At 23.5% G+C, this 25878-nt stretch overlaps 9 protein-coding genes across 9 annotated transcripts; 5 read left to right on the top strand and 4 right to left on the bottom strand.

Annotated features, from left to right (window-relative positions):
- Positions 1-475: 475 nt before the first annotated feature.
- PVVCY_1401810 (conserved Plasmodium protein, unknown function) lies at positions 476-1048 on the top strand (the record flags this gene model as incomplete). The annotated part of the gene is made up of 1 exon (XM_008624843.1): positions 476-1048. One exon carries the CDS (start codon positions 476-478, stop codon positions 1046-1048), a length of 573 nt encoding a protein of 190 aa, XP_008623065.1.
- A 1147-nt stretch (positions 1049-2195) lies between these two features.
- On the top strand, positions 2196-4919 carry PVVCY_1401800 (conserved Plasmodium protein, unknown function; the record flags this gene model as incomplete). Its single annotated transcript, XM_008624844.1, has 1 exon — positions 2196-4919. The coding sequence occupies one exon, from the start codon at positions 2196-2198 to the stop codon at positions 4917-4919; it is 2724 nt and encodes a 907-aa protein (XP_008623066.1).
- Positions 4920-5438: 519 nt separating this feature from the next.
- PVVCY_1401790 (40S ribosomal protein S19, putative) lies at positions 5439-5961 on the bottom strand (the record flags this gene model as incomplete). The annotated part of the gene is made up of 2 exons (XM_008624845.1): positions 5439-5873; positions 5959-5961. The coding sequence occupies 2 exons, from the start codon at positions 5959-5961 to the stop codon at positions 5439-5441; spliced, it is 438 nt and encodes a 145-aa protein (XP_008623067.1).
- Positions 5962-8056: 2095 nt separating this feature from the next.
- PVVCY_1401780 (conserved Plasmodium protein, unknown function) lies at positions 8057-8536 on the top strand (the record flags this gene model as incomplete). Its single annotated transcript, XM_008624846.1, has 1 exon — positions 8057-8536. One exon carries the CDS (start codon positions 8057-8059, stop codon positions 8534-8536), a length of 480 nt encoding a protein of 159 aa, XP_008623068.1.
- Positions 8537-8823: 287 nt separating this feature from the next.
- PVVCY_1401770 (conserved Plasmodium protein, unknown function) lies at positions 8824-11358 on the bottom strand (the record flags this gene model as incomplete). The annotated part of the gene is made up of 7 exons (XM_008624847.2): positions 8824-8904; positions 9012-9073; positions 9173-9293; positions 9447-9522; positions 9604-9645; positions 9747-9878; positions 10043-11358. 7 exons carry the CDS (start codon positions 11356-11358, stop codon positions 8824-8826), a joined length of 1830 nt encoding a protein of 609 aa, XP_008623069.2.
- Positions 11359-11993: 635 nt separating this feature from the next.
- On the top strand, positions 11994-12269 carry PVVCY_1401760 (conserved Plasmodium protein, unknown function; the record flags this gene model as incomplete). Its single annotated transcript, XM_008624848.1, has 1 exon — positions 11994-12269. The coding sequence occupies one exon, from the start codon at positions 11994-11996 to the stop codon at positions 12267-12269; it is 276 nt and encodes a 91-aa protein (XP_008623070.1).
- Positions 12270-13026: 757 nt separating this feature from the next.
- On the bottom strand, positions 13027-13476 carry PVVCY_1401750 (conserved Plasmodium protein, unknown function; the record flags this gene model as incomplete). Its single annotated transcript, XM_008624849.1, has 1 exon — positions 13027-13476. One exon carries the CDS (start codon positions 13474-13476, stop codon positions 13027-13029), a length of 450 nt encoding a protein of 149 aa, XP_008623071.1.
- Positions 13477-14497: 1021 nt separating this feature from the next.
- Positions 14498-15954, top strand: PVVCY_1401740 (conserved Plasmodium protein, unknown function; the record flags this gene model as incomplete). The annotated part of the gene is made up of 5 exons (XM_008624850.1): positions 14498-14512; positions 14657-14704; positions 14873-14941; positions 15062-15134; positions 15305-15954. 5 exons carry the CDS (start codon positions 14498-14500, stop codon positions 15952-15954), a joined length of 855 nt encoding a protein of 284 aa, XP_008623072.1.
- Positions 15955-16843: 889 nt separating this feature from the next.
- PVVCY_1401730 (transcription factor with AP2 domain(s)) lies at positions 16844-23983 on the bottom strand (the record flags this gene model as incomplete). The annotated part of the gene is made up of 1 exon (XM_008624851.1): positions 16844-23983. The coding sequence occupies one exon, from the start codon at positions 23981-23983 to the stop codon at positions 16844-16846; it is 7140 nt and encodes a 2379-aa protein (XP_008623073.1).
- Positions 23984-25878: the final 1895 nt, after the last annotated feature.

Genomic DNA, 25878 nt, shown 5'->3' with positions numbered 1-25878 from the left:
TTTTATTCTAGTCATTTTTTATGTTCTACACGCTTGAAGAATATAGATTTATTCGTGAAAATTTTCAATAAAATAAATTTAAATTATCGTTATAAATATTTTATCGTTTTGCAAAATTGCCATTTTAATGTTTAGTGTTTAGTGTTTCAATGCTCCAAAATTTGTGTGCGTTAAGTTTTTATTTTTTATTTTACATATTTTCTATATAATTTTTATTATATTGATAATTTTCTTTACATTGCTAGATATATATATATGTCTGTGTCTAATATACACTATAACCCCGCGCAAATATTTTCACTTATATTCTTACGAAACGAATACAAAATATATAGCTAGAAGAATACGACGGCAGTTAACTCAAGATATAGATTTACGCATATATTGATAAATTAGAAAATATAAATCAGCGAAAGGAAATAAGTGTAGCGGCATATACACACATGTCTACATGTAATATTTGCTAATTCAGAAAATGGGTTCATCAAAATGTTTATCGACAAGAGTAACTTCGTTTATTTTATATTTAATACCGTTGATATACTCAGCCCTAATTATAATATTTGGGACAGTTGAATATAAGAATAATAATCCATGCAACTTACTATTTTTGTGTATGTTTTATGGAGTAGTGATTATTGTAGTTTGTTTGGTTGGGTGTTGGGGAGTCATAAAAGAGAATGCAACTTCAGTTAGATCGACACTAATATTGTTAATTGTAAATAATATTATTATGTCCATGCTAATAACATTCTTGTTAATAGATACATTAAAATATCCCCATATTGCTATTATTCATAAAGCTTCAAGATTATTACAATTTATAGTAGCAAAAAAAAGAATTGGATTAATTTTTTGCTCTGTAATTTATGCATTGATATTTTTTTCTTTTTGTTTTATGTGGAATATTGGAGATTATTTGGCACAACTTGATGCAAAAATGTGCTTAGACGATATAAGAACTTCTCATGATCGTATGCAAAACAATAAAAAAAAATATTCTAAACAAATTAGTAAAGATGAAACCGAATTTTTATTAAAGGTATAAGCGTAAATCAGTATCATAATACGAAAGAGACTTAGAAATAAATAAATTTAATAAGAGCACCGATCTATATATATATAACCACATATGAATAAGTCAGACCCCTTTTTAAGTACCCACAAAATAGTATTTTTGAAATTTGAAAAAAGACTTCTCACAGTAACATGATATATGCATGTGGTAATTCGTAAAGTTTGACTTTATACACATCTTATTTTTATTTATTTGATTATCATTGATACTAAGATTTGATCAATTAATCAAATTATTTATATTTTCATATAATATGTTTATATATCATTTTTTTTTCTTTTTATTATATTTCCAATACAATTTTAAAGCATATATATTTATTACTTGATATATATGCGACTGAATATTTTTGTACAATTTTCAAAGATTTTTACACTTAAAATAATATTTTAATTTGTTTAGCCATTTAAATATCACTATTGTTTGCATGTGTATGTATTATGAACATATGTATATACCTACCAAAGATAATATTTATTTCCCTTTTTTTAAACACGATTTTAATCATAAAAAATAAGTTAATTTTTTTTTTTTGTCCTTTATACTTATATTTTTCATGAAAATTTTAAAGATTAATCATCTTGGTTTATCCATTTTATGGTATAAAAAATGATTCGAATTATGGTAGTCATTATTATATACAAATGACAAAAAACAACATTGTTATATCTAGCATATAGATCAAGTGATTCATTTTTATTTTGATTTCATTTCTGTTTTAGTTTTTTTTTAATATAAAAAAATAATAATTTGTTCATTCATAATTAATAAAAAAAAAATATGCGCATACCTATGTATATAATACAAAATATTAAAATATATCTTAATTACATGGGCATAAAAAAATAGCTATATAAATAAAATATTAGGGAAAAAAAGGAACATATAATAAAATATCATATAAAAAAATCGTAAGGGTGTTTAAAAATAAAAAGAACAAAATAACAATTTTGTTATATAAAATGGTTTGAAATACAACAGATGGGGAAAATGAAAAAAAAATAAATTTTCTATTATTTGTATTTTTTTCATGCTTCCTGGAAAATATTTTAACATAAAAATTTAAACTAATAAATATTTTATCTTTTATATTTTCAAAATAAAAGAAACGAGCAAAATGGTGAAAGGAGAAAAGTCCAATTGCTCGAATACCTCCAATTCGTCTGCTACGACAATAAAGGAGATTTGTGATTTGTTTAATAATTTACAAACTGAAAAATGTAAAAAAAGTATATTAAATAATTTGACAAAACTTTTTGTACTAATATATAACGAAAGAATTAAAAGAAAATTATTATACTCTGAAAATGAAGTTAATAAAGAAGATGATATAAAATTAAAACAATTTTTTAAAAAGGATTATATTATCTTAGTAATAAAAAATAAGACATATACAAAATATGAAGAATGGTTAAATGAATGTTTCGATAAATTTTTAAATTTACTCTTTCAATTAATAGAGGATAATGATGAAGTTTTTTTTAAAAAAGGTTTATCCTTGTTATTTGGAAGTTTACAAATGGAAGCCAAAATATACGAATCTATAATTTCAATGTTAGATGATGAATTTGACAGTCATAATAAAGATGATATTACTGCAAATGATAAAGTTTCCACTAATGATATTTCCAATCAATATATAAATAAAGGTGGTTATATACTTTACAAAAATAATGATCGATATATTAACAAACAAAATAATAGTATAATGAATTATAAAAGTGGTCAAAAAGAGACACCATCAAAACACGCATTCCCTATTAAATTATTTAAAAATATAATTTTAAAATTATTAAAAGTTGGTACCATAAATATAGAAAATATAAAATATATTTGTCGATCTTACGTATGCTTTTATTACGATTTAAATTATTTTTTCTTGGCTGTTTTTAAGCATTTTTATCTTAAATCAATGATGGGAAATTCAAAAGAGGAGGAAATGGCAAACGGAATAGATGGGAAATTTAACATGTTGGGGTCAAAAAAAGTGGAATGTGATGGTACCACAAACTTATTTATTTATACTGTTTTAATAAACTCAATTAAACCCATAAAAAAGGTACACAATTTCCATGTCAAAAAGTCCGAATTTATGAAAAAATCAAAAATCGATGATTTATTTTTAGACTTTAATTCTGATGAGGATGATAATTTAAGGGGAAAAAGAAAAAATAAATTTTTATATAACGAAAAAAAAAAGAAAAAAAAAAATGATGATATGAATAATTATAGCGATAAAAATGAACTAAAAAGGATTTTTAATTATGATAGTGATGATAGTATCATAATACATTCGTCATCGAATTCTAATGTATCAGATAATGATGATGAAAATAACCCAGAGGTAGAATTTTTAAATAATAATAAATTAATTGAAGATTTTAAAGATGAAAACTCTTTTGAAGATTTTTCTGATTATTCCGAAGGAAAAAATGACTTAAAAAAAATAAAACAGATCGAATCAATAGAAAATAAAATAAAAGATAGAACACATAATTTTTTTATAAAAAATTTCTATATTGAAAATAAAGTATATGGAAGACTCTATTCATATAGTTGGTTTGATTTTATAGCACATTTTCATCATAATCAAACTATGATTTTACAAATACTACAAGCCATTCCATTATTTGTTTTTCCATATACTAATAATCCATATTATTTCATTGATTATTTTAATTACTCTTATTATTCTTCTTCGAATATATATGTATCATTGGCGGCTCTCCCCGGTATTTTTTATATATTGACAGAGTTTAATATTGGTGATATAGTGCAAAAGGAAAGCGACGACGTGGAGTCAAGTAAACGGGTGAAAAATAAAGAAGACACAGACACTGAAGAAAATGAGGACGAAAATGAGGATGAAAATGAGGGAGGAGAAATGAGTTCCAATAGGAATGAGAGTGATGGTACTTCTGAGGAAGATGATCAAGATGATCACGAAAATGATGAAGGAAGTGACAGCGAAACGAAATTAAATGATAATATGTATACAGATTACTACAAGAGATTATATGAACTAATAATACCTGCAAGTTTTTATTATGACGGAACAAAATTTTTAAAAATAATATATGCATCAATAAAAAACAAAATGATACCAGTACATTATGTCGTATCCTTTTTAAAAAAACTACTTCGAGTGGGATGTTTAACATCATTTAATATTTCTATAAATATATTAAGTGTGGTATATGATATATTAAATTATTTTAAAGATGATTTACACAATTCTATGTTTGTTTCTGGATCTGTTTTTATGAACATGGTAATAAAAAATGATTTTTTTTGTTATGAAAATTTAGAACAAAATTTTGATAAAGATATAATTATTGAAATGATGAAAACGAATAGCATGCTGCTAAAGGATGAAAATGAATTTACATCAGAGCTGACCATTATCAAAAATAAAAATAACTTTGAAAATTTCAACGACAAAAATAATGCAGGAAATGTAAAAATTGAAAATAGTGAAGACACACAAATGGAGAATGGTTTATTTAGTATAGGATGTTGTTTACCAGATAAATATCAGAGGAATATGAACACATTAACTAAAAAAGAGTTATACATGGCAAATCATATTTTTTATGAAATAATTTTATTGAATAATCATTTATGTGATAATTTAAGATATTATTCAAATGTTTATCATTACAATTTCAATGATAGCTCTAGCAGACCTCATGAGTTTTATAATGATCCAAACAAAATAAATTGGCAAGAAGAAGAATCTCTTTTTTCATTCTTAAAAAATTTATTAAGTTTCAAAAAAAAAAGAGACACAGATATATTACCGTGTGCTAAACAAAAAGAATTTTCTACGATTTTTATATGATTTTAAATGATATGTTTATGTACTTAAGGAATCATTACAACTACTAATGTGTTTTATACATATTGTTATGTGCATAGGAATTCAAAGAAAACATTTCCCTTTGTGTATTTTCCTTTTACACTGTTATATTTGTTTATATAATTATTTTCAATTTTTCATAACTTTATACTTGTATACGTGTTTATATTAAATGGAAAAAATATTCCTTTTTTTATGTAAAATAATTTTATTTATTTGAATGCATTCAAAAATTCAAGTAAAAAAATTACATTAACTCAACAATTAATATATATATAAAACATATATATGTATTAATAAAAAAAATATAATAAGCATCACAATAGAAATATATATCTATATACAGATACGTACGTGCATGTTTTGTTCGCAATATCTTTTCTGTTTATGCGCTAGGTAATTTAAAATGCTGATATTCGTATCTATTATTGTTCTTAAATATTACCCAAAAGTTCGTTACAAACATAAGCAATGAGACTGTTTTATGTATATATAAATTATTTATTTCAATGGAATAAAACGAGATGAATGGGTGGCACCAATACCAGGTTTTCCATGTCTAGTGTGCTTATAAGTAATTGAAAATTCTCCTAAATAATATCCAATCATTTCTGGTTTGATTTCAACATTGGTATATTGTTTGCCATTATGTACAGCTACGATTGATCCTACCATTTCTGGTATGATTGTCATATTTCTTAAATGTGTTGGTATTGGTTTTGGCTTTTCTCCAACTTCACATTCTTTTTTTGCTTTCCTTAATTTTTTTAAAAGAGATTTAGCTTTTTTGTCAATACCTCTTCTAAATTTTCTTCTTTGTCTTGCTGGTAAAAGTTTTACAAGTTCTTCTTGTTTTAATTCAAGCAATTTATCAAGTTCAATACCTCTATAGTGGAAGGTACGAAAGGTTCTCTTTTTGGGCTTATTTGGGTCCTCCTATGGAATAAGAAAATTAGAAAAAATTATAATAAATAAATAAAATAATATAAAAATTGTCAAATAATGTAATCATGGTCTATACCATTTAATGTATTTATGCATATGTTCAATGTAATACATATATTTAATGGAAATGTAAAATTATTAAACTGCCAAAAATAATATGCAAAGAATGTAATATGTGTATTCCCCAAACAAATTTATGTATTATTGGATATGTGCCCATGCAAAAATGTATGTAATATTCCACAAAAATATTAAAACCGCATAGATTTATTTTTATGTAATAAGTAGAGATCATATACATACTATGCAATTTATATACGTAACGACATAGCCATATTTGCATCCCTTTTACAAGGGGTAAAAAATTAATAAAAATAAATAGTATAATAAAAACTTAACAAATGGATGTAAACCGCGGTATTATATGGGCATTCATATTTTTCCACTAAATGGATAAGCAATTTTCCCCATAAGTTAATTTACATATAGTTATATAAATAATATATAATATACATATATAAGTTATTGTATAAAACAAAAAAATTACATAATTACGCATAAATAATGTGGAAAATATATCAAACTAAAAATACAAATGACTTATATAAGAAATATATATATATATATATATATATATATATGCGAAAATTGTAATTATAAAAATGTTATCTTACCATTATTATTCAAAGGTTTTGTTTATTTTATAAAATTATGTTAAGGTTATAAATATTTTTATTCTATTTACTTTTATATTTTTCTTAAAAATGTTTTTATGCTTAAAATAAATTTAAACTTAAAATAAAATATTAATAATGTTCCAATTTTTTTTTAAAGATAATTTTTTGAAAAAAATTAAAAAGTTGCGGTAATTAGTTCGTTATCACATAGTAATTTTGTGCTTATTATCATATAAATATTTATATATTTATTTTGGGGGGTTGGCATAAATGCCCTTCTATATGAATATAATATTTTCAATTATTTAATGAAAATTTATACGTGTATATATAAATATGCATATTATTTATATAATAAATTTAGTATATACTTTTTTTGCCCTTATAATTTTCTATTATTTCTTTTCATGTGAATAAACTATTTTTGTTTTTTTATTATATTATTGCGGAATACACTTTGGCTCGGTTACGAATATTATATATTATATTTCCTGAGGGTATTATATTGCATACCTATAAAATATATATACATATATAATATTAATGTATGGTGAAATACTATTAATATATATACCCATTTTTATAAATACCCGCAAAAAAATTACAACGTTTTACCACTTTTTATGGGCATTAATTTCAATGAACTTATGGCTATATATAGGGTCATATAAGGAGGATGGCTATATTATATTTATGCCTACATGGAAAAAAAAAATAAAAATAAAATTGAGGTACGGTACATATTATATAAGGGGAAGCAAATAATTAAATGCATATATTAATATTGTTATATATTAATATAGAGAAATTTTCCTATTCTTTTTTTATAATTGCCAACAACATAAATATTATATGATTATTATTGAGGAAATAAAGGGGTATTTTTAGGGGCATATATAATAGTGCATATTTAAGCAAAACCTATATAAGAAAATTGTAACCGTACAAAAACTAAAATAACAGCAATAAAATAAAATATTGCGATTTTTTCTTTTTTAATTTCCCCTATATTTATATGTATTTTATTGTTTAATTTTTTTTAAATTTTATTTAATAGTGGGAAAAAATAAAAATAAGATAAAAATAGCTAATTAAAAGCATAATGACCAAATAAATAACACTACACCCATGAAATATTACAATGTTTTACAAAAAAAATTAGGTAACAAATTAAAGTGATATTAATGTGATCACTTTATGAATAGACGCATTCTGAGTAATTTTTTATTTAATTACTTTTTTTAATTGCTTACCTTTTTAACTATATTTTAAAACAACTCTATTGTTTTATCTATTTATTTTTAAATTATAAGTGGGAAGACGGAGTAGTAATAAATACGTTCATCAAATATATTTTTTATATTTGTAAATTTGTTTCGACTTACGAAAACAAAATTGATCTTTACCGTACTTAGTAGTATACATGTGAATTACACATATATACATGCCACGCATACCTATATATAGAAATATAGTTGTAGTAAAAACACGAGCAAAATGGTAGCATCAGAATACGATCAAGGATCAAATGAAACTAATAAATTTGAAAAAATATATTCTAGCGATGAAGATGTAGAAAAAGATAATATGATATCATTAAGAGACTTTAATATAAGTTACAAAAATAAATTAGAAAAATTAAATACAATTAAAAATATTGATAGCAATAAGAAAATAATAAAATTAGTTTTAGAAGATGTTAATCTTGATCCTAAAGAAGTTATGGAAAAGGTTGTTAAGTTATTAAAAAATAAAACATCATTATATACTATTATCGAAATAAATAATCAAAAATATAAACTAAAATATACTGAAGTACAACCAGATGATAATATTTTATTTACTGAAAATGTTCATAATATTGTCAATTGTAAATATGCATATATAGGAATTTTAAAAATTTCAAAATATTTAAAAAATGGCACATTTCAAGAATCATCTCTCCAATCATGGCAAAATATCCCAATGGATTTTTGAACTCCCCCCAAAATCATTTAAACTAGTTATTTAGTTTATATATAATAAGTATTCAATTTTTTTTGTTATAATAATTTTCATAAGTTTGAAAATATTCTATTTTTTTGTGTATTTCATAAATATGTGTAAATTCAATGAAAAGAAATTCGGAAATATGTTTTTGTATATATTTTTTACTTATGCGCATGCTTATATGCATAAATTAACATTTTTTTATAAACTTAAAAAATAAAATTAAAAAATTGTACATATAAACATAATTAAAGAAAAAAAATTATATTATCAATTTAATCAATGACATAAGAATCCGGTAAAAACAACACATAAGAATCGTCACTATAATTGGAATCATCTGAGCCATTAAGGTCCTATGGGAAAAATTAGGAAAAAATATGCATATATGTATAATATGGAAGAATTTAGTGCATATAATAACCAATAGTATGGTGTAGACTCAAGAAAAATTGTTTTTTACATCTGCTAAAGGAAACCTAACATCTATTTGAAACCCATCTTCCAATCCTAATTCTTCATCCCCTTAAAAGAAACAAATTGCACATAAATATATGTATTTTTTAAGGCATACTATTATTATTGTTATATATATATTTTTTTTGATTTTAAATAGTTCATTACTAAACGTAAGATCTTTATCGCATAAATCTCCATCAAAAAAAATTTTTATATTATCAATGTCTTCTTTAGGAAGCTTAAAAGACTGACCAAGATTTTTCGCTAGATCTCCGAATGTTTTATTCTATAGGTATAAAATGAATAAGAGAATATTACATATATATATTTTTTTATATATTTAAGGTATTATATGATAGCCCAATGTTTGGACAACATATTCGGTTGTATGCCTCCATCATATTTTTATATAACAAAAGTAATGCTACATAAAATATACCTTGTTTATAAGAACATTGTCCAAGCTCTTGTTTTTAATTTCCCTTCCATTTGTTCCTATTATTTTAACTTTTAACCTGAAAATAAATATAATTTTATTAGAATGTGCAAATGACGAAATTCTAAAAGTATTTATTTCTCATCTTTTATTTTCTTACGTAATTTTTTCCATGTCAAATAATTTCTTTATGGCGGATTCTCTAAAAATTAAAAAAGGGAAAAACAAAGAGTATGAATACACTTTTTTTTTATTTTGTCCTTGCTAAGAATTATAATACAATTATAGCATATATTGTAATACCTTTCTTTGATAATAAAATCTCTATTTTTTTGAATAAAATTTTCAAATTTTTCATTATAGTTTATTTCCCTTTTTATATCTTTTTTTGAGTTAGATAGTTTTTCCAAGCTATGAATTGTTTTATCTAATGAACTATAAGAATAAAAAAATATATTAAATGTTATGAAAATAATACATATGATCGAATTAGTTTTATTGTTATTCATTTAAAGAATTTCCTATTAAGTATACATATTAGATTTTCGCATATATGCATGATATAATAAAATTTATTAAAGATATCGAAGCAGACTTACTAGTTTAATTCTCCACTTTCGAATAATTGTCTTCTTAAATTTTTATAATTTTGATAAATAAATCTTTTATCAATAGCTATATTTTCTACAGATGGGATAAATTTTTCATCTTTATAACTAAATAAAGATGTGTCTAATTCATATTTATTTATTCCCCTTCCTTGTGAATTTTTTGAATTACCTTTATTAATTTTTTTTAAGTTACACATTTTTTTTTTTCCATTTATTGTATTTACAAATACTGGATAAAATTTATCTTTATTTTTGTCTTGATATTTAAAATATATATGATTATAAAATGGGGATTTATCTGGTACACAATTTTCTTTAACAATATAATCTGCAATTTCTGTTGCTTCATCTATGCGTTTTTTTCTTTCTATTATGTTTTTTTTCGTTAAATTATCATTGAGTAGATTTTTGTGCTTGCTTTCATCGAAGTCCATTACTTCATTTTTCTTAATCTTAAAAATATTTTTTTTTTTTTTAAAATTCTTATATTCATTTAAAGCATTAGTATAATAAAAAACATTATCATATTGGTCTTCATACCAATCAAAAGATGTTGATGAACAATCACTACATGAATACAATTGATGTGTAACAAAAGAATTGTCTTGATATTTATGCTTAGCAAATGATTCTCTATTTTTATTTATTCTTTTTATTTTTTCTCTCTTAACAAAACTGTTTAATGAAATTATGCTAGATGATGAGCAAGATTGTTCACTCAAATAGTTTTGATCACTTTCGTTTTCTTCATTTTCTGGTTGTTTGGTGTCATTTGGACAGTTACTTTTGTTTCTCTTATTGTCGTTGTGGTGTATGGATTTATTTTTTTTTGTAAATGCTTTTTTTTTTAGATCATTTATTATATCATCAAAATTTTTAAAAAGATTATCAAAATTTTCATTGTTAATTATTATAGCATTGCCTTTAGTTGTGTATCCTACAATTTCCCTTTTCTGAACTTTATACATATCAGAATTATTGTGTATTTTATTATTATGATTTCCTTTTATATATTCTTGAAAGAAATTCCCTTTTACTTTATTTTTCACAAAACGGTTTTCACCATTATCATCATATATCTCACTTTTAGTATCTAATTTTTTAAGATAATTATTATAATCGATTATTTTTTTATTAATAGCGTCGAGTATTTCATGATAACTTTCCTCGCTCTTTTCAATTTTTTCGCATTTTATTTCACCTGATATTTTTTCACTTATATACAGTTTTGATTTTTGGAGTTCGGATAAGATATATCTTATTAATTCCTTTTTCTTTTCCTTATTATTCATTTTGAATAGCATAATAGAGAATTGCTAAGTGTGTTAATTAACCTAGTGTATCATAGCAATTGGTACTATTATTATGTAATTTTATTATTATATTTATTTTTTTTCATATTCTTTCTGTATTCTTTTTTTTGTTTCACCCTTTATTTTAGCTATTTAAAATGTGATTAATTTTTTGTACAAAATTGAAATAACATTTTGCAAGTGTTGATATCAGTAGTCTATCGAAAAGGTAAGCACATTGTGTATAGAAATGCTACGGGGTAATTTCCAAAAAAAAAAATTTATAAATATAAAAAAAAAAAAATATACAAAAAATGGATTATATGTATATAAGGGAAAATATCATAAAAGCAAACAACGATTTTCATTTTTTAATGGGCAAATAATGAAAAAAAGTGAATTAAGTTTCCAAAGAGCATTTCATAGCACACTCTTATATATAAGGAACAGATTTTTTTGAGTTAGCGAAAACAATATCATTAAGGATAAGTATACAGTTTTATAAGAAAAAAAAATAATATATATATTGTATATATTCAGGGGATATAATTAAAAAAATACAAATATTATTACCAATTTATTTTTTGTGTGCTATTTTGTATTTCGTATTAATATTCTCATTGATTTTTTCGTTCTTATTACAAAATATGGGATTCTTTTATAGTGGATTTCATAAGCCCAGCACAAATGACATAAAAAATAAGAGAATTAAAATAATGTATGTTTTAGGTCTTTTTATTTTACCATCATTTGTAACATATATAGGAAGTAACTATTATATTTTGAATTTTTTTATTGATACTTTTAAGCCTGTTGAAGTGCCAAAAGCAGTGGATTCTGAAATTATTAGGAGTATATACCACGGAAAAAAACCATCATCAAAAAGTTCAGACTATGATGAAAATACGAATGTATGGAAATGAGACTAAAACAAAATAAAAATTGGGCGCATACACTTAGATATATTGTGTTATCCTTTAAGTTAGATTTTTTTTAAGATATAAAAATTCAAGTCTATCGAAGGAAATGAAAGTTTTATTATCTTTAAAACATTATTTAAATTTGAGAATTAAAAAAATAATGTATATTAATTTATGTTTGCATATAAACATTTGATTGTTTATATCCTATTTTTCATATTTTCATGATTGAATATATATCATATAGACACCCAATGAATAGGAATATTACAAATCCTTGTATATATAACCGTTATATTTTTTTGTTAATATTTTCGCTATTTTTTTATTTTTACATATAAAACACAATTTATTCTATTTTTTAAAAAGTTATAGGCAAAATGCCAATAATTAATATGTGAATATAAATGAAAATTTTGTCAAATCATTAAAAACCGTTTGACAATATGATTTCAACTTTTATTGAAATATATATGTGTTGTAGGTATGTAGATGGGTATAGAATTGCATTCTATAGATACTACTGCATAAAAATGCATTCGTAAATTAAAACCCATCAAGGTATTAAAAAAAAAAATATATATGTATATTGTAACTATAAAATGAATACTTAATTGAGTATTTTTTTAATGCAAATAAGAACTTAGCTGCAATATTTGAATATTATTAACATTTTAAAAATAACTGGTTCCCCCAAATAATCCATATTATTCGGAATCCAATGTGAGGCGCTATATTATTTTTTTATAACTTTTAATGATTATGTTTTATAGCATATTTTTTTTTGTGTGCATCTTCTCGATGGTTGGATTCTTGAGGATGATTGCCTTTCCCTTTTTTCACCTCGTTTTCGTTCTTTAGATTTATTTGCATTATTTTTTTGTTTATCTTCGGAACCATCCTCTTCGTTTTTGACGGATTTATTATTATCTGCACCTGTTAAAAATACGCTTTTTGATTCCGCCTCATTTTTATTATTTGTAGATTCTACAGAAGGCATAAAACCTCCCCCTTCTCCAGTTGTAATTTTGGGTTTTTGTTCACTTTCATTTATTTTTGTATCCTGGGCATTTTCATTACTATCTTTATTATCGTTAGTAGCATTGCCAGTAGCTTCAGTACTGCCTCTTTTTTGCATACAACATTCACATTCTTCTGCATTAGTTGAGTTTACAACTAAGCATGACTCACATCTCCAGCTGTTATCCATATTTATTAAATGTGTTTAAAAAAGAAAAATTAAAGCTTAAGAAATTGTTTTCTAATAAAAAAAAACGGCCTTCAAAATATATATTTACTTCTCAATTTGTGGCTTGTTTTGGTTTTTTTTTCGGTGGGGTTATCTATACACACATATATATACCTTTTTTAAAGAGATGATATTTCACAGTGATGTTTCAAATTAATGTTTTTATAATGTAATATTAATTATAGAGAAAATATAAATTATGTGTTTCCTACTTAAATGAAATTACAATTTGTTTATTTATTTTATTTTTATTTTATTGCGTTGACGAAATTATAATATTAAAAGGATAAGATAATATATACCTTACATTTTCTGGTAGTTTCTCTGATCTCAACTGTTTGTGTTTTAATTATACTGAAGCATCGGGACATATGAATTTTTATTTAATTTCTGGGTTATATATCAATATGTTTAATTAGTATGGTATATATATAATAGTTTAAAAATAAAAAATTAAAAAAAATTATATTTGGTTGGCTGGTGATAGCTTTATATATATAGTGCCTTTTTATTGCAATATAATTACACTACATTTGATGTATATATATTTATAAGGTGTTCTAATTATTATGACTTTTTTTACCCAAACTATAAATATGCTTTTATATATAAAATTTTGGGGAAAAGATACGCTCCAAAAATGTAAACATTAATAAAAATATTTTTCAAAAGTTGAGAAGTGGAGATAGTGTATAAAATATCATTATTCATAATTTGGATTTTCAACAAAAAAATGTATTATATGCAATACTATATATAATATCACCGTTTTGAATACTGTGTAATTTTTTTAAATAGTAGAAAAGGAAACCTTTAATATATTTTAAAAAAGTATCAAACTACGAAAAAATAAAATTAAGGATTTATAACTGAGAAGCATATAAAAATAAAAAGAATGCCTATCTTTTGGGATACCTATTTGTATAACCCATACATATAAGCAAATCCATTTATTTAAATCGTATCTTCATAATTTTCATTTATGGATTACTCAGAGGTGCCTACCAAAAAAAATATAATCATTGCTTCGTTAAGAATATGTTTCTATTTCCTTTTTATATATCCTATGTATTGATTATCTACATCTTACTTTATATGGGTTTTCATTATGTTGTTTTTTTTTATTATCTATAATTTTTAGTTAGACGAAGATGAGGATTTATATGAGGGGTTAGAGGGGAATAATCTGGTAAGAAATGCTAAGAGGCGTTATAAATAATATGGAATTATTATATGAACATATAAATAAACTGTTAAATATATAGATGTGAAGATCTATGTATGCAGACTATCCTTGTATCGTTTCCTTTTGATGTTATATTGTAACTTACCATTTTCTTTTCAACATCATTTATAGGAAATTACTGAAAAAACAGTCGAAGAAAAAAAAAAAGAACCTGAAATAGCTACCCCTAAGCTTAAAGAGGTTAAATAAATGGATAATTGCATTAGTCTGTCATTAAATGACGATGTGTGTATGTTTGTAAATGCATTTACTCTAACTTAATCTATATTACTTGGCCATTTTGTTTACTTTTCTTTATAGCAATCATTTGAAAAATCACGAAAAAATTTATATAAAAAGTTAAGCGGAGCAAAAGATATATATACTAAAAAAGGTAGTTTTCTTTTTCCCTTTTTTAATATATTATAATTAATTTCAATTTGTTATATCCAATAAATAGATGCTTGTTTATGTATATCGTATACGTGGATGAAATCGCATATTTTATAAATTATATTATCCGTTTTAATGCTTTTTTTATTTTTCATAATTCTTACTAAATAGATCCCTATTTATTTTTCGGGGCTCCCCAAACGAATGAAGAAGAAGAAGAACTGGAAGAACATGAAGGAAAATTTTTACTTTTAGTGAATTTATTGTATTTTATAAATGATATGGTAATAAGAAAACATTGTGAAAACATTGGAAAGGTTAAAAGGGTTGTAATTTTAGAAGATGAACATTATTGTAAATCCTTGGGTATATGTTTAATAGAATTTTATTATTTAGATAATAGTCAAAATTATGTAGCATATATAAAAGAAAAATTAAAAGCTGATGTTAAAACAGTGGATGCACACTTAGAGGAACAAATTAAAAATGATGAGATATATAATTATGGTGGTTATTTAAATAGTAGTATTATAGAATTGATAAAAAGAAATAACTCTGAATATATAAATACAAATGAAAATGTCCATGATGTTTTAAACAAATCTATGAGTTTAAATAGACATCCATTATTTACTTGGTTTAATACAAGTTTAAAAGATGTCCTAAATAGTTATGTTAAATCTGAATTAAAAAAAAAAAAAAAATATGGCAATGATTTTTTAGAAAAAAAATACGACACTAACTCAGACTCAGACGATGAAATATCTACACATATACTGGAATATGCTTCTAAAAAAAATAAAATGGCTCTTCCTAAATAGGATGAGAAAAGTAGTAAATTGTATTATTTTGTAATACATAGATATTTGTTTGGAAAGGGGTAGGAAAACACACCAGACAGAGGAAAATATTGTATACATTTTTTCAACTCCCTTTTTTATACTTTATAATTATGCATCCTATTTATATAACAATTTTTTGTCATTCTTTTCTTTTCTTTTATTTACTTATTGATTTTATTTCGTCTTTTTCCCGTTTTTTTTGTTGTGTTAAGAAATATAAAATTTCACATTATAAAATAATATTATTTTTTTAAAATAGTGTTTTTAAAAACCCGTAAAGATATTCGGAATGATGAAAATTAAATGTTTATGTTTCTTTTTTAAAGATAAAAACTAAAAAGATACATATATTCGACAGAGAAAAAAAAAGAAGTAATAAATCATGATATTATGAAATGATAAAATATGAATAAAATCAAAATTAAACTTTAAATAATTTGTAAAATCGGAAAAAAAAAATAAAGAAAGAAAAATAAAAATGGTGCATATATATATGTGTGGCCATTCATGATTTCTTCTATATATTAAAAAAATTCAACATTTATTTAAAATCAAAGTTTATTAAAATAAGCCTAAACATAGGCTCATACATACATGGAATTAAGTATTTTCATTATGTGATTTGACATCAATAAAAAAAAAAAAGGGGAAGCATAAAAAGGGCATCAGCCCATTTTATTATTATGAGTAATATGGTAATATTATTACTTTCTCAAATGTAACATAATAGTATAAATATATTTATGTATATTTCATTAGTTATTTGAAATAAAGTTTATTGCAATGTGCAATTTTTTTTTCGTGTATAGTAATAATTTTAATCATTAATAATTATTGCATATTTTGTAATAGACAAAAAATGAAAAGGTTATATTTCCATCTGGCTTATAAATGTAGTATTATTCGTAGGGATATTATATGCATTATCGCTAATATTGTTAGTATTATTATTACGGCTATTATATAAGGTTGTATTATTATCTCCTGAATGTTGAACATTTTCATGATCATTGTTAGGACTCATTTGATTTTGCATAATATCCATATTGTGTTTATAATTAAAAAGTTGTGGATTCAAAAAAGATAGATTATTTTTTTGATCGTCCATACACATTTGTTCATTTACAATATCAGAAGATGGGAAATTCGTTAAATTCACATAAGGCATATTCATATCAGGATTAAAGCCATTTTGAAGTAATATATTATTTCCTTGTGTGGTAACACTACTATTATTACTATCTGAACGTTGATTAAGTGCAGAATAATTAGGATCATAATATAAATCATTTTTTGAATAAAAATTATCATATTCATTTCTTAGTAAATATGGGGTATTGTTTATCCTGTTTCTATCAATTTCAGTTAATTCAGAAATATGTGCATTTGTATATTCATTATTTATATTAACATAATTGGCAGTGTTTTCATTACTCGAAAGGTTAGTACTCATACCATTAATATTATCCATATTGTTTATATTAGGTAATCCATTTTTTGTATCTACAATTATTGGATAACCATTATTATGTCCTCTTTCATTTGTGGATATTATATTTGAAAGATTATTACTACTATCATAATGAGTTCCAAAAGAATATTGTGGGAAAGTATGAATCATATGACCTTTATTATTATCAGCATGTTCTGCATATTGGTTATATTGTGAATGATCAATTTGATTTTTATCTAAATCATTACAATAATCTCTACTATTATTAATTTCATCTATATTTGTAGTTTCATCGGTTTCATTAATAGCATCATCATTTAAATCATTTTCAAGTTCATTGCTATCATTCATTAAGTTATTATTTCCAATGTTCATTTGTAATACATTTCTGATAAAATTTGTTTTATTTCCTTCAGAATAATTTGTATCAAATTTACTATCATTCATATTTTGTTCATGGTTCAGTTCGCATATTAAATGATCATTGGGGGTGATTCTTTGAGGACTAGCAATTGTGGATGCATCTGTGGGTTCGTGAGTAGTAGAAATAGATGCAGTTGTAAGGGTAGTTTTATTACCAATATTATAGGGTATAAATTTTTTAGAATTAGCATCAGCATTTTCAGGTGTTATAGAAAAATCATAAGAGTTATTATTAAATGGTATTTGTTTGGTATAGTCATGAAATTGTAATTCTTTTGGTGTGCCATTCTGTATCTCAGGCATTTTATCACAAAGACCATTAATAACAGTATTTGGGTATGAACTTAATGATTCAATTTTTTTTGTATTTTTATTATTTTCATTAGTATCCTCACCATCATTTTCCTCGTAGTTATTATTAGCATTACCATCTACTTGATAATTTCCACAATTGTTGTAATTATATTTATAATTATTATTTGAATTTATTCCAATATTATTTACATTATTTGAATTTTCATATGTATAATAACTTTTAAAAAAATAATTTGATTGATCAGAAGGAATATTATTAGGAATATTGGAATCTATATCTTTAGACAAATCATCTGAATCACATATTTCATTTTTATCATCATTTGCTGGTGTTGTGTTTTCTTGATCATTTTTCACATCCAAAGAACTCATATTATGTGAATCATTTTGTTGTTGTTCATTATCAAGGTTTTGATCATTTGTTTTAAATATGGCTGTATTTTCTTCCTTTTCAGTTATGTTTTTTATTGGATCCTCTTTAGATTCTACTTGATTATTTGATTTGTTGCTTATTGCATTATTTAATTTTTTGAAAAATCCATTTTTAACACGAGCAAATAATCCCGTTTTGGTACTACCATTATCCGTTTCATTTGAATCATTAGTATTTTTATTATTAGTATTAATTTCGTTTGCTTCCTCATTTTTATGTAATTGCTCACCATTTAATGAGTCATTGTTATTACTCCCATCACTTTTGGTGATATGATTTGTTTTTTCCATATCATTTAATGTGTCGTTTTGTCCAGCACTTGGTATCATAACATTACTAATATCTTCATCATAACAGGTTTTTGCTTTTTTAATATTTACATCATAATGATTATCATTTATTCTTTCAGCTGTGTGTTTTTTAGATTTAATGCTAACTTCTTTTTCTGATTTTTCTGAGAGCAAATTATTATTATCATGATCCTGATTCGAAGTATCTACATTATTCACATTTGTGTTTCGATTTTCATTGGGTTCAAAAGTTTGATTAATATTGTCTAGAGTATTCCCCCCTTTATTAGAAGACAAATAATTCGAAGTATTATTCTTCATATAATATTCTTTTAACATGTTTAATAATATTAATTTATCATTAAAATCTAGTATATTTATTTGATCGATATTATTAATATTAGCCTCATTTTCGATAAATTGTATGTTTACTTTTTCATTTGGATTTTTTATTATTTTAATATTTTTTCCATTAAATCTTTCAATTAGCAATATCATGTTTTTTAATTTCTCATTAATGTTATTCTCATTTACATTATTTGTAATTTCATTTGGATCATAAAATTCGTTATCATTTTTTTCCAAAGCATTTTCATCATTTTTAATGGTAGTGTTATTGCTCTCTTCATTTGAGTTTATTTCACCATTTATTTGTTGTAACAAAGTCTCGCCTTTTTCTGTCTGCTCATTATTTGGATTATTTTCTTCACTGTTTTCACACGGCTCAATATTCTCGTTGTCATTTTTTAAATTGGTAGTATTATTCACAAAGTGATTCGAAGTAGTGTCATTATTATTGCTTGACACATTTGGATATTCACCAAGCTGAGTTGTATTATTTTGATTATCCTTTTTTTCCTCTGATAATGTATTGCCATTCATATTAAAATTATAATTATCGTTATGATTATTTATGTTATTATTTATATTGTGAGTATATTGCTGCATTTGAGTATGTTCAGTCTCTTGATTGTAATTATTTATATTTGTTTTTTCTTCTGAACAACTTTGCTTATCATCAGCTTCACCACTACTGCAGTTGCTATCAGTATTGTCGTCGGCATTCTCTATATTTGTATTAATAGTAGGATTATCATTTTGGTTAGCATCTTTTGAAAGATTATGTAAATTATTTTCTGTTTTATTTTGATCATTCATATAATTATTAAATTCAGTTGTATTGGGTGTACCATTAGCCAATGATTTATAGTTTTCCTCAGTCATATATTTACTAAGATTTTTTGTATAATCATCATCCTCTGAATCATTATATAATTCATCAGTTTTGTTAGCACTACTTTCGCTTCCATTTTGACATAAATTATTTTCATCAGGTGGAAATTTATCTAAATAATCTTCTCCAGCATCATTAAAATGTTCTATATTTTGAGACTCGTCTTTTACTTGTTTTGTTTTTTCTTTATTTGTTAATTTTTTAGAGTATGATCTTTTATTTTCAGGATTTTTGTTTGATTTTTTTTGCATGCATTTAACAGCTTTTATTCGTGCATAAATTGCTAAATATTTTGCTTGTGCTTTACCAAATTTCTTGATAGGAAAATATTGTCTTTTTTGATTTCCATTTTGACTCCAGCTAGCTACCCATCGTCGTCCTGATTTGTCAAAACGAACTCCTTTAATTTTAGGGGTAATTAGCATATTCAAATTATTCACGTCATTAGCTATATCAGTGTCTATATCATTGCTAATGGCATTGCAAGCATTTGGATTGTTGCCTATATTATTATTTTGACCGTTACAATGATTTTCGTAATAGTTTTTTAATGGCATATAATTGTTATACATATTATTATCACACAGTGCAGGTATTGATTTATTAGCATTTTTATCATTACTATGCAGAATGTTATTATTATCAATTAAATAACCGTTCGGATTATAGCCATGACCCATATTTATAGAAGATTTATTTTCATTAGAACTCATATGTCTAGAATTTGCTATCCATTGAGTATAATCATTATTTTTATTACCATATCCGTTATATATATTGTTATTGCTTCCACTAGGGATGAAAATGTTTCCATTATATGGTTGGTTAGTTAAATAATCATAAGCATTTTCACTACTTATATTTTTATTTGTATTGCTATAATATCTTGTGCTGATATTTTTCATATTATTCATGCTGTTAATATACTGAGTATCATGCTCATCATTAGCTAAGACATTCATGTTATTATAATTTTTAGAGTTATTACCAAGTCTATTATTTTTTTGATTATTTAAATTTAATAAGAAAGCTATATTATCAATACTTTCGTTTTTTATATTATAATTTTGTAAATTATTTGATTCAGGCATTTTATCATATAACTGATTATATATACTTCCTGATACAGAATTTTTATTTAAATTTTTGCAAATGTTGTATGCCCCTTCTTTTGTCCCAACATTTGTGTTATGATCATACATCATATTATTATTCATTTTTCGATAATTTGTTCCATTATTAGTGCTGCTGCATCTAGTACCACTTATAGCATCGCTATTATTTTCATCATTATACAATAGTTGGGTATTCTCTATATTCTCGATTTGTGCAGAATTTTTACAGTCCTTAGGATTGGCTATTAATATATTGTTCACAACGTTAATGGAATATTTTTCCAAGTGACCCATATTAATATTCGCATCCTTCATATTTATGCTATGCATATTGTTGTAATTATAATTACTTATTTTGTCTGTGCTGCTATTCATATTAGCAAGTGAAGCTATATTCCCATTATTACCAGGCAAATTGCAGGATTCATTTAAATTGTAGTTATCTAAAACATAATTAGAAGGATTACTGCTTTTAGAAGGTACATAACTATTACTGCTATTATTATTAAGCTTGCCATTTTTTTGATGTTTCTTATATTTACCATTTTTAGCATTCTTATTATCACTGTCTTTTCGTATATCTGGTATTTCTACACCTTGTGGGTTTATCCCATTTAATTTGTTATCATAATCTTGAGTGTTTCTACTATTTTCTATATTATTACACATATTTGTATCTGAATACATAAAATTTTTATTTTCTGGATATTGTTTATAACTTCCCACATTTGGATCTGAAAGGATAGCCATTTCATTATTTTTTGGAGTAGAATTGCTATACCTTTTATTAGTACCATTGCTATTTGTGTTAGTTATCTGTCTATTAATATTAGTATTACCAGGAAACTTGTTAACCATTCCGTTTAAACCTATATTGCTGTATTGGTTAAATAAATCAGGATCATTTATATTGGCCATATTGGGAATACTTCCTACAGCATCCCTAACATCGAAAGCATTATTGCTAGAATTTCTTTGGTTGATATTTTCATATCTATAGTTAGTTTTATTATAATAGTCATCAGATACTGTATCAATATCTAAGTCATTTTCAGTATTGCATTCATTATCATCTTGTTCAAAGTTACTTAAAAATGAAGTATCATATTTTGTAGTAATATTTGAATTTATCATATCACAATTTTGTGCAGTAACATTAAACATATAGTTACTATTCACAATATTTTTATTACTAAAATTACTATTACCAAGCGTATTATCATCATAAATACTACTAGTTGTCATAGTTGGATTACTACTATCAATATTGATATTAGTATTTGTACATCGGCTTGTATTTTTTCTACTAATACCATCATTTGCATAACATTGGTCTACATTTATATAATTATTATTCATATATATATTATTATTTGGATCAAATCTAGCCTTTTCATTATCAGTAGCTAAAATCATGTGATCATTATTATTTTTTATATTATATTTATAATGAGCAGTATCAGAATTGCCATTACTAACAATAGATGTATTTCGCATGTTAGTATTTATATGATCAATATTATTATCTCCAGTATTGTTATTCATAATTGTACCATTATTATTGCCAATCATCATATTAACTGTATTATTATTATTACTATTAGAAACGGTATTACTACAAATATTATCACTATTATTTACTAAATTACTATTACTATCTTCACCAATAGGATTATTACAATTGTTATTATAATATGCATTGTAATTCCATCCATTTGGGTTTCTGTAATCATTTCTATAATTATTATTATATTCACCAGTATAGTTTGTATAATTAAGATTATTAAAGCTATTTTGTTCGTAGTTGCTATTACCAGGATCATTGGTATTATATATTGGAGCTTCCATAGAGTGAATCATACTATTTCGCATTAAATAATTTTCTTTAATAATATTACTATTATTGCTATGACTATTTTTAACCATTCCAGTGTCCAGACAATTTATAATACCACTTTGAGGCCCCATATTATAATTATGATTTACATATTCATAATATTGGTTATTATTAATGACATCTTTATTAGACATATTTTGTCCATATACAATTGAATTATTATATTGTTGAAAATTATTACTAGTATTATTTTTATTTTTTATGTCGTTACATTGATCATTAAAATTTGCACTAGTATTACTGTTTGCAGGAAAATTATTTTTAGTAGGATCAACTATACTACCATTATTGATAATGGTGGTAAGATATTTGGTATAACTGTTTTCTCCTGCCATATTTTTATTATCACATTCTGTATATGCTTTATGCTTTTTTGAATTACTTGCGCAATTAGAATTTGTATTTGAAAATTTTTTCGTATTATTATACATATTAATATTATAATCACAATTATCTTTATTTATATAATTTCTGTAATTCCCAATACTAATAGTAGAATTACTATACATTTTATCACGATATTTTTCACTATCACAATTATACTCATTTATTTCAGAATTATTCATATTATTTTTATGATCTAAAAAAATACGATTTTTATAAAATCGATCTGTGTCTTTTATTTTGTTATTATAATAATTATGTTGCGGTATATTTGAATTTAAGCATAGATTACTATTTGTTAATTCATTACCTTCTTGTACACCTGTATAATTATTATTATAAGAATTTATTTGACTATTATTATAATTATTACTCTGTTCGTTATTTAACGTACAGTCGATATGTTCATTTTCTATACATTTCACTTCTTCACTAATTTGGGAATAACTCCCACGTTTATTCATCTTCTATTTTTCACAATATGGTTATTACTAATTTAATATAGGGTTTAAGTGAAATTTGTTTATTTAATTTATAAATCGATTTATTATATTAATCGGTATTTTTATGTATAACTACATAACATAATCAATAATAATGTGGTTTTGCAGAAAATGTATAATGAACATTCTTTCAAGTTTGATGTATCGATTGTATGATTCTTAGGATATGGTGTTTCTTAACTATAAAATTGAGAAACAATAAAATCGAAGTATAAATTTAAATTAGTGCTTTAAATGTGTTTTTTCTAGGTATATAATATGCTTAATTTCTAAATTATTTTTAATTTATAAAACTTAAAAGCTTATAATATGAATTATGCTTGTTAAATTTGTAGAAAAAGGGCGGTCTTCTCACATATTTATATATACACATGTATATATAAATACACATATATATGTGAAATATATATGAACGGTAAATATGTATTCCTAATTAAAATATTATGACGATAAAAATATGAAATGTGCATATATATAAGAAGATAGGACGTGTAAATATAGAAATAAATATAAAATGACTACTGACATACTATATAATGTATTCTATAAATGATATATATCTACATACATGTATTACTTGCTTATTTTGCATAAATAATACCCAAGTGTGTATGTACATACATACACATCGACATAATTATATACGTAGATATATAATGCGTGATGCACCCACATATTTAAATTTCTATGAATACATATGTATAGCATAAATTTTTTAACGATAAATAAATTGAAATATTGTTATATTATTCAAAAAATACCAAGCATAAATAAACATACATATGTACATTTAGTTGTATATATATACATATATATATACAATATGTTTGATTAATATTTAATTTAAATCATACTTATAAAACAAATGCCACATAACAATATGAAAAATTAAAGTTTAGCACCACTAGTGCTTTAAAAGGTGTATAAAAATAAATTTAATATTAAAAGCAATTTTGTATTCTTCATAAAAAGGAGAGAAGAAATACAATAATATATATATATATACATTATTTGTTATATACTAATTATATGGAAACAATAAAAGTCAAAATACGAAATTAAGGCGTCAAAATAACGAATATTTAAAGAATTTTATAAATTTATTGGACTATAGAATAATACAAAAAAATCAATATTCGATACGCCCAAGGCGATATATATAACAATAGTCTTTAAAGTGGAATGAGTCCATATGTATATAAACATACGATATGTATATATATTATATAAAAATAATACGATACAGATATATGGAGAAAATACAATATGCTTTCCATAAAATGTATAAGTAAATTTTGGCTTTTGAAAATATTTTTATGCATATAAAGTTAAAGTATTATAGAGATGGGAAAAAGTCTATTCACTTGTTACACTTTCGCAATAAAGCGAGAATATCATCAAGGGGAAAATATAAAATATATATATGCCAAAAATATTAACTATAATAAATTATAATTCATATTATGAATTATATATAATTAATATGAAAAAAAATATGTGTATATACATATAAATTTATAACTTTATGCACAATCTGTAATATATTATATATATATATATATATATATATATATATATATATAATCAAAATTAATTACGGTATATAAAATACACAATTAATACACTATATATTTTATTGGGTAGTATTGCGTATAATATTATTATCCTACACAATATGACACATCTTAAATATATAAAAATATTTGTATACATAAAAAGCCACACAACATGTTTTACACAAAATAAATATTATAAAATAACTATGAATATATATTTCTTTTAAATCCGAAAAAATTATATAAGCATGTAATATTGAGCTTGCACAATTAAAAGTATATAAAACATATATTTTCATA

The sequence above is a fragment of the Plasmodium vinckei genome (genome assembly GCF_900681995.1).
Source record: "Plasmodium vinckei vinckei genome assembly, chromosome: PVVCY_14".
In the NCBI taxonomy this organism is placed as follows: Eukaryota; Apicomplexa; class Aconoidasida; order Haemosporida; family Plasmodiidae; genus Plasmodium; species Plasmodium vinckei.
This window is presented reverse-complemented; position numbering and strand designations above follow the sequence as displayed.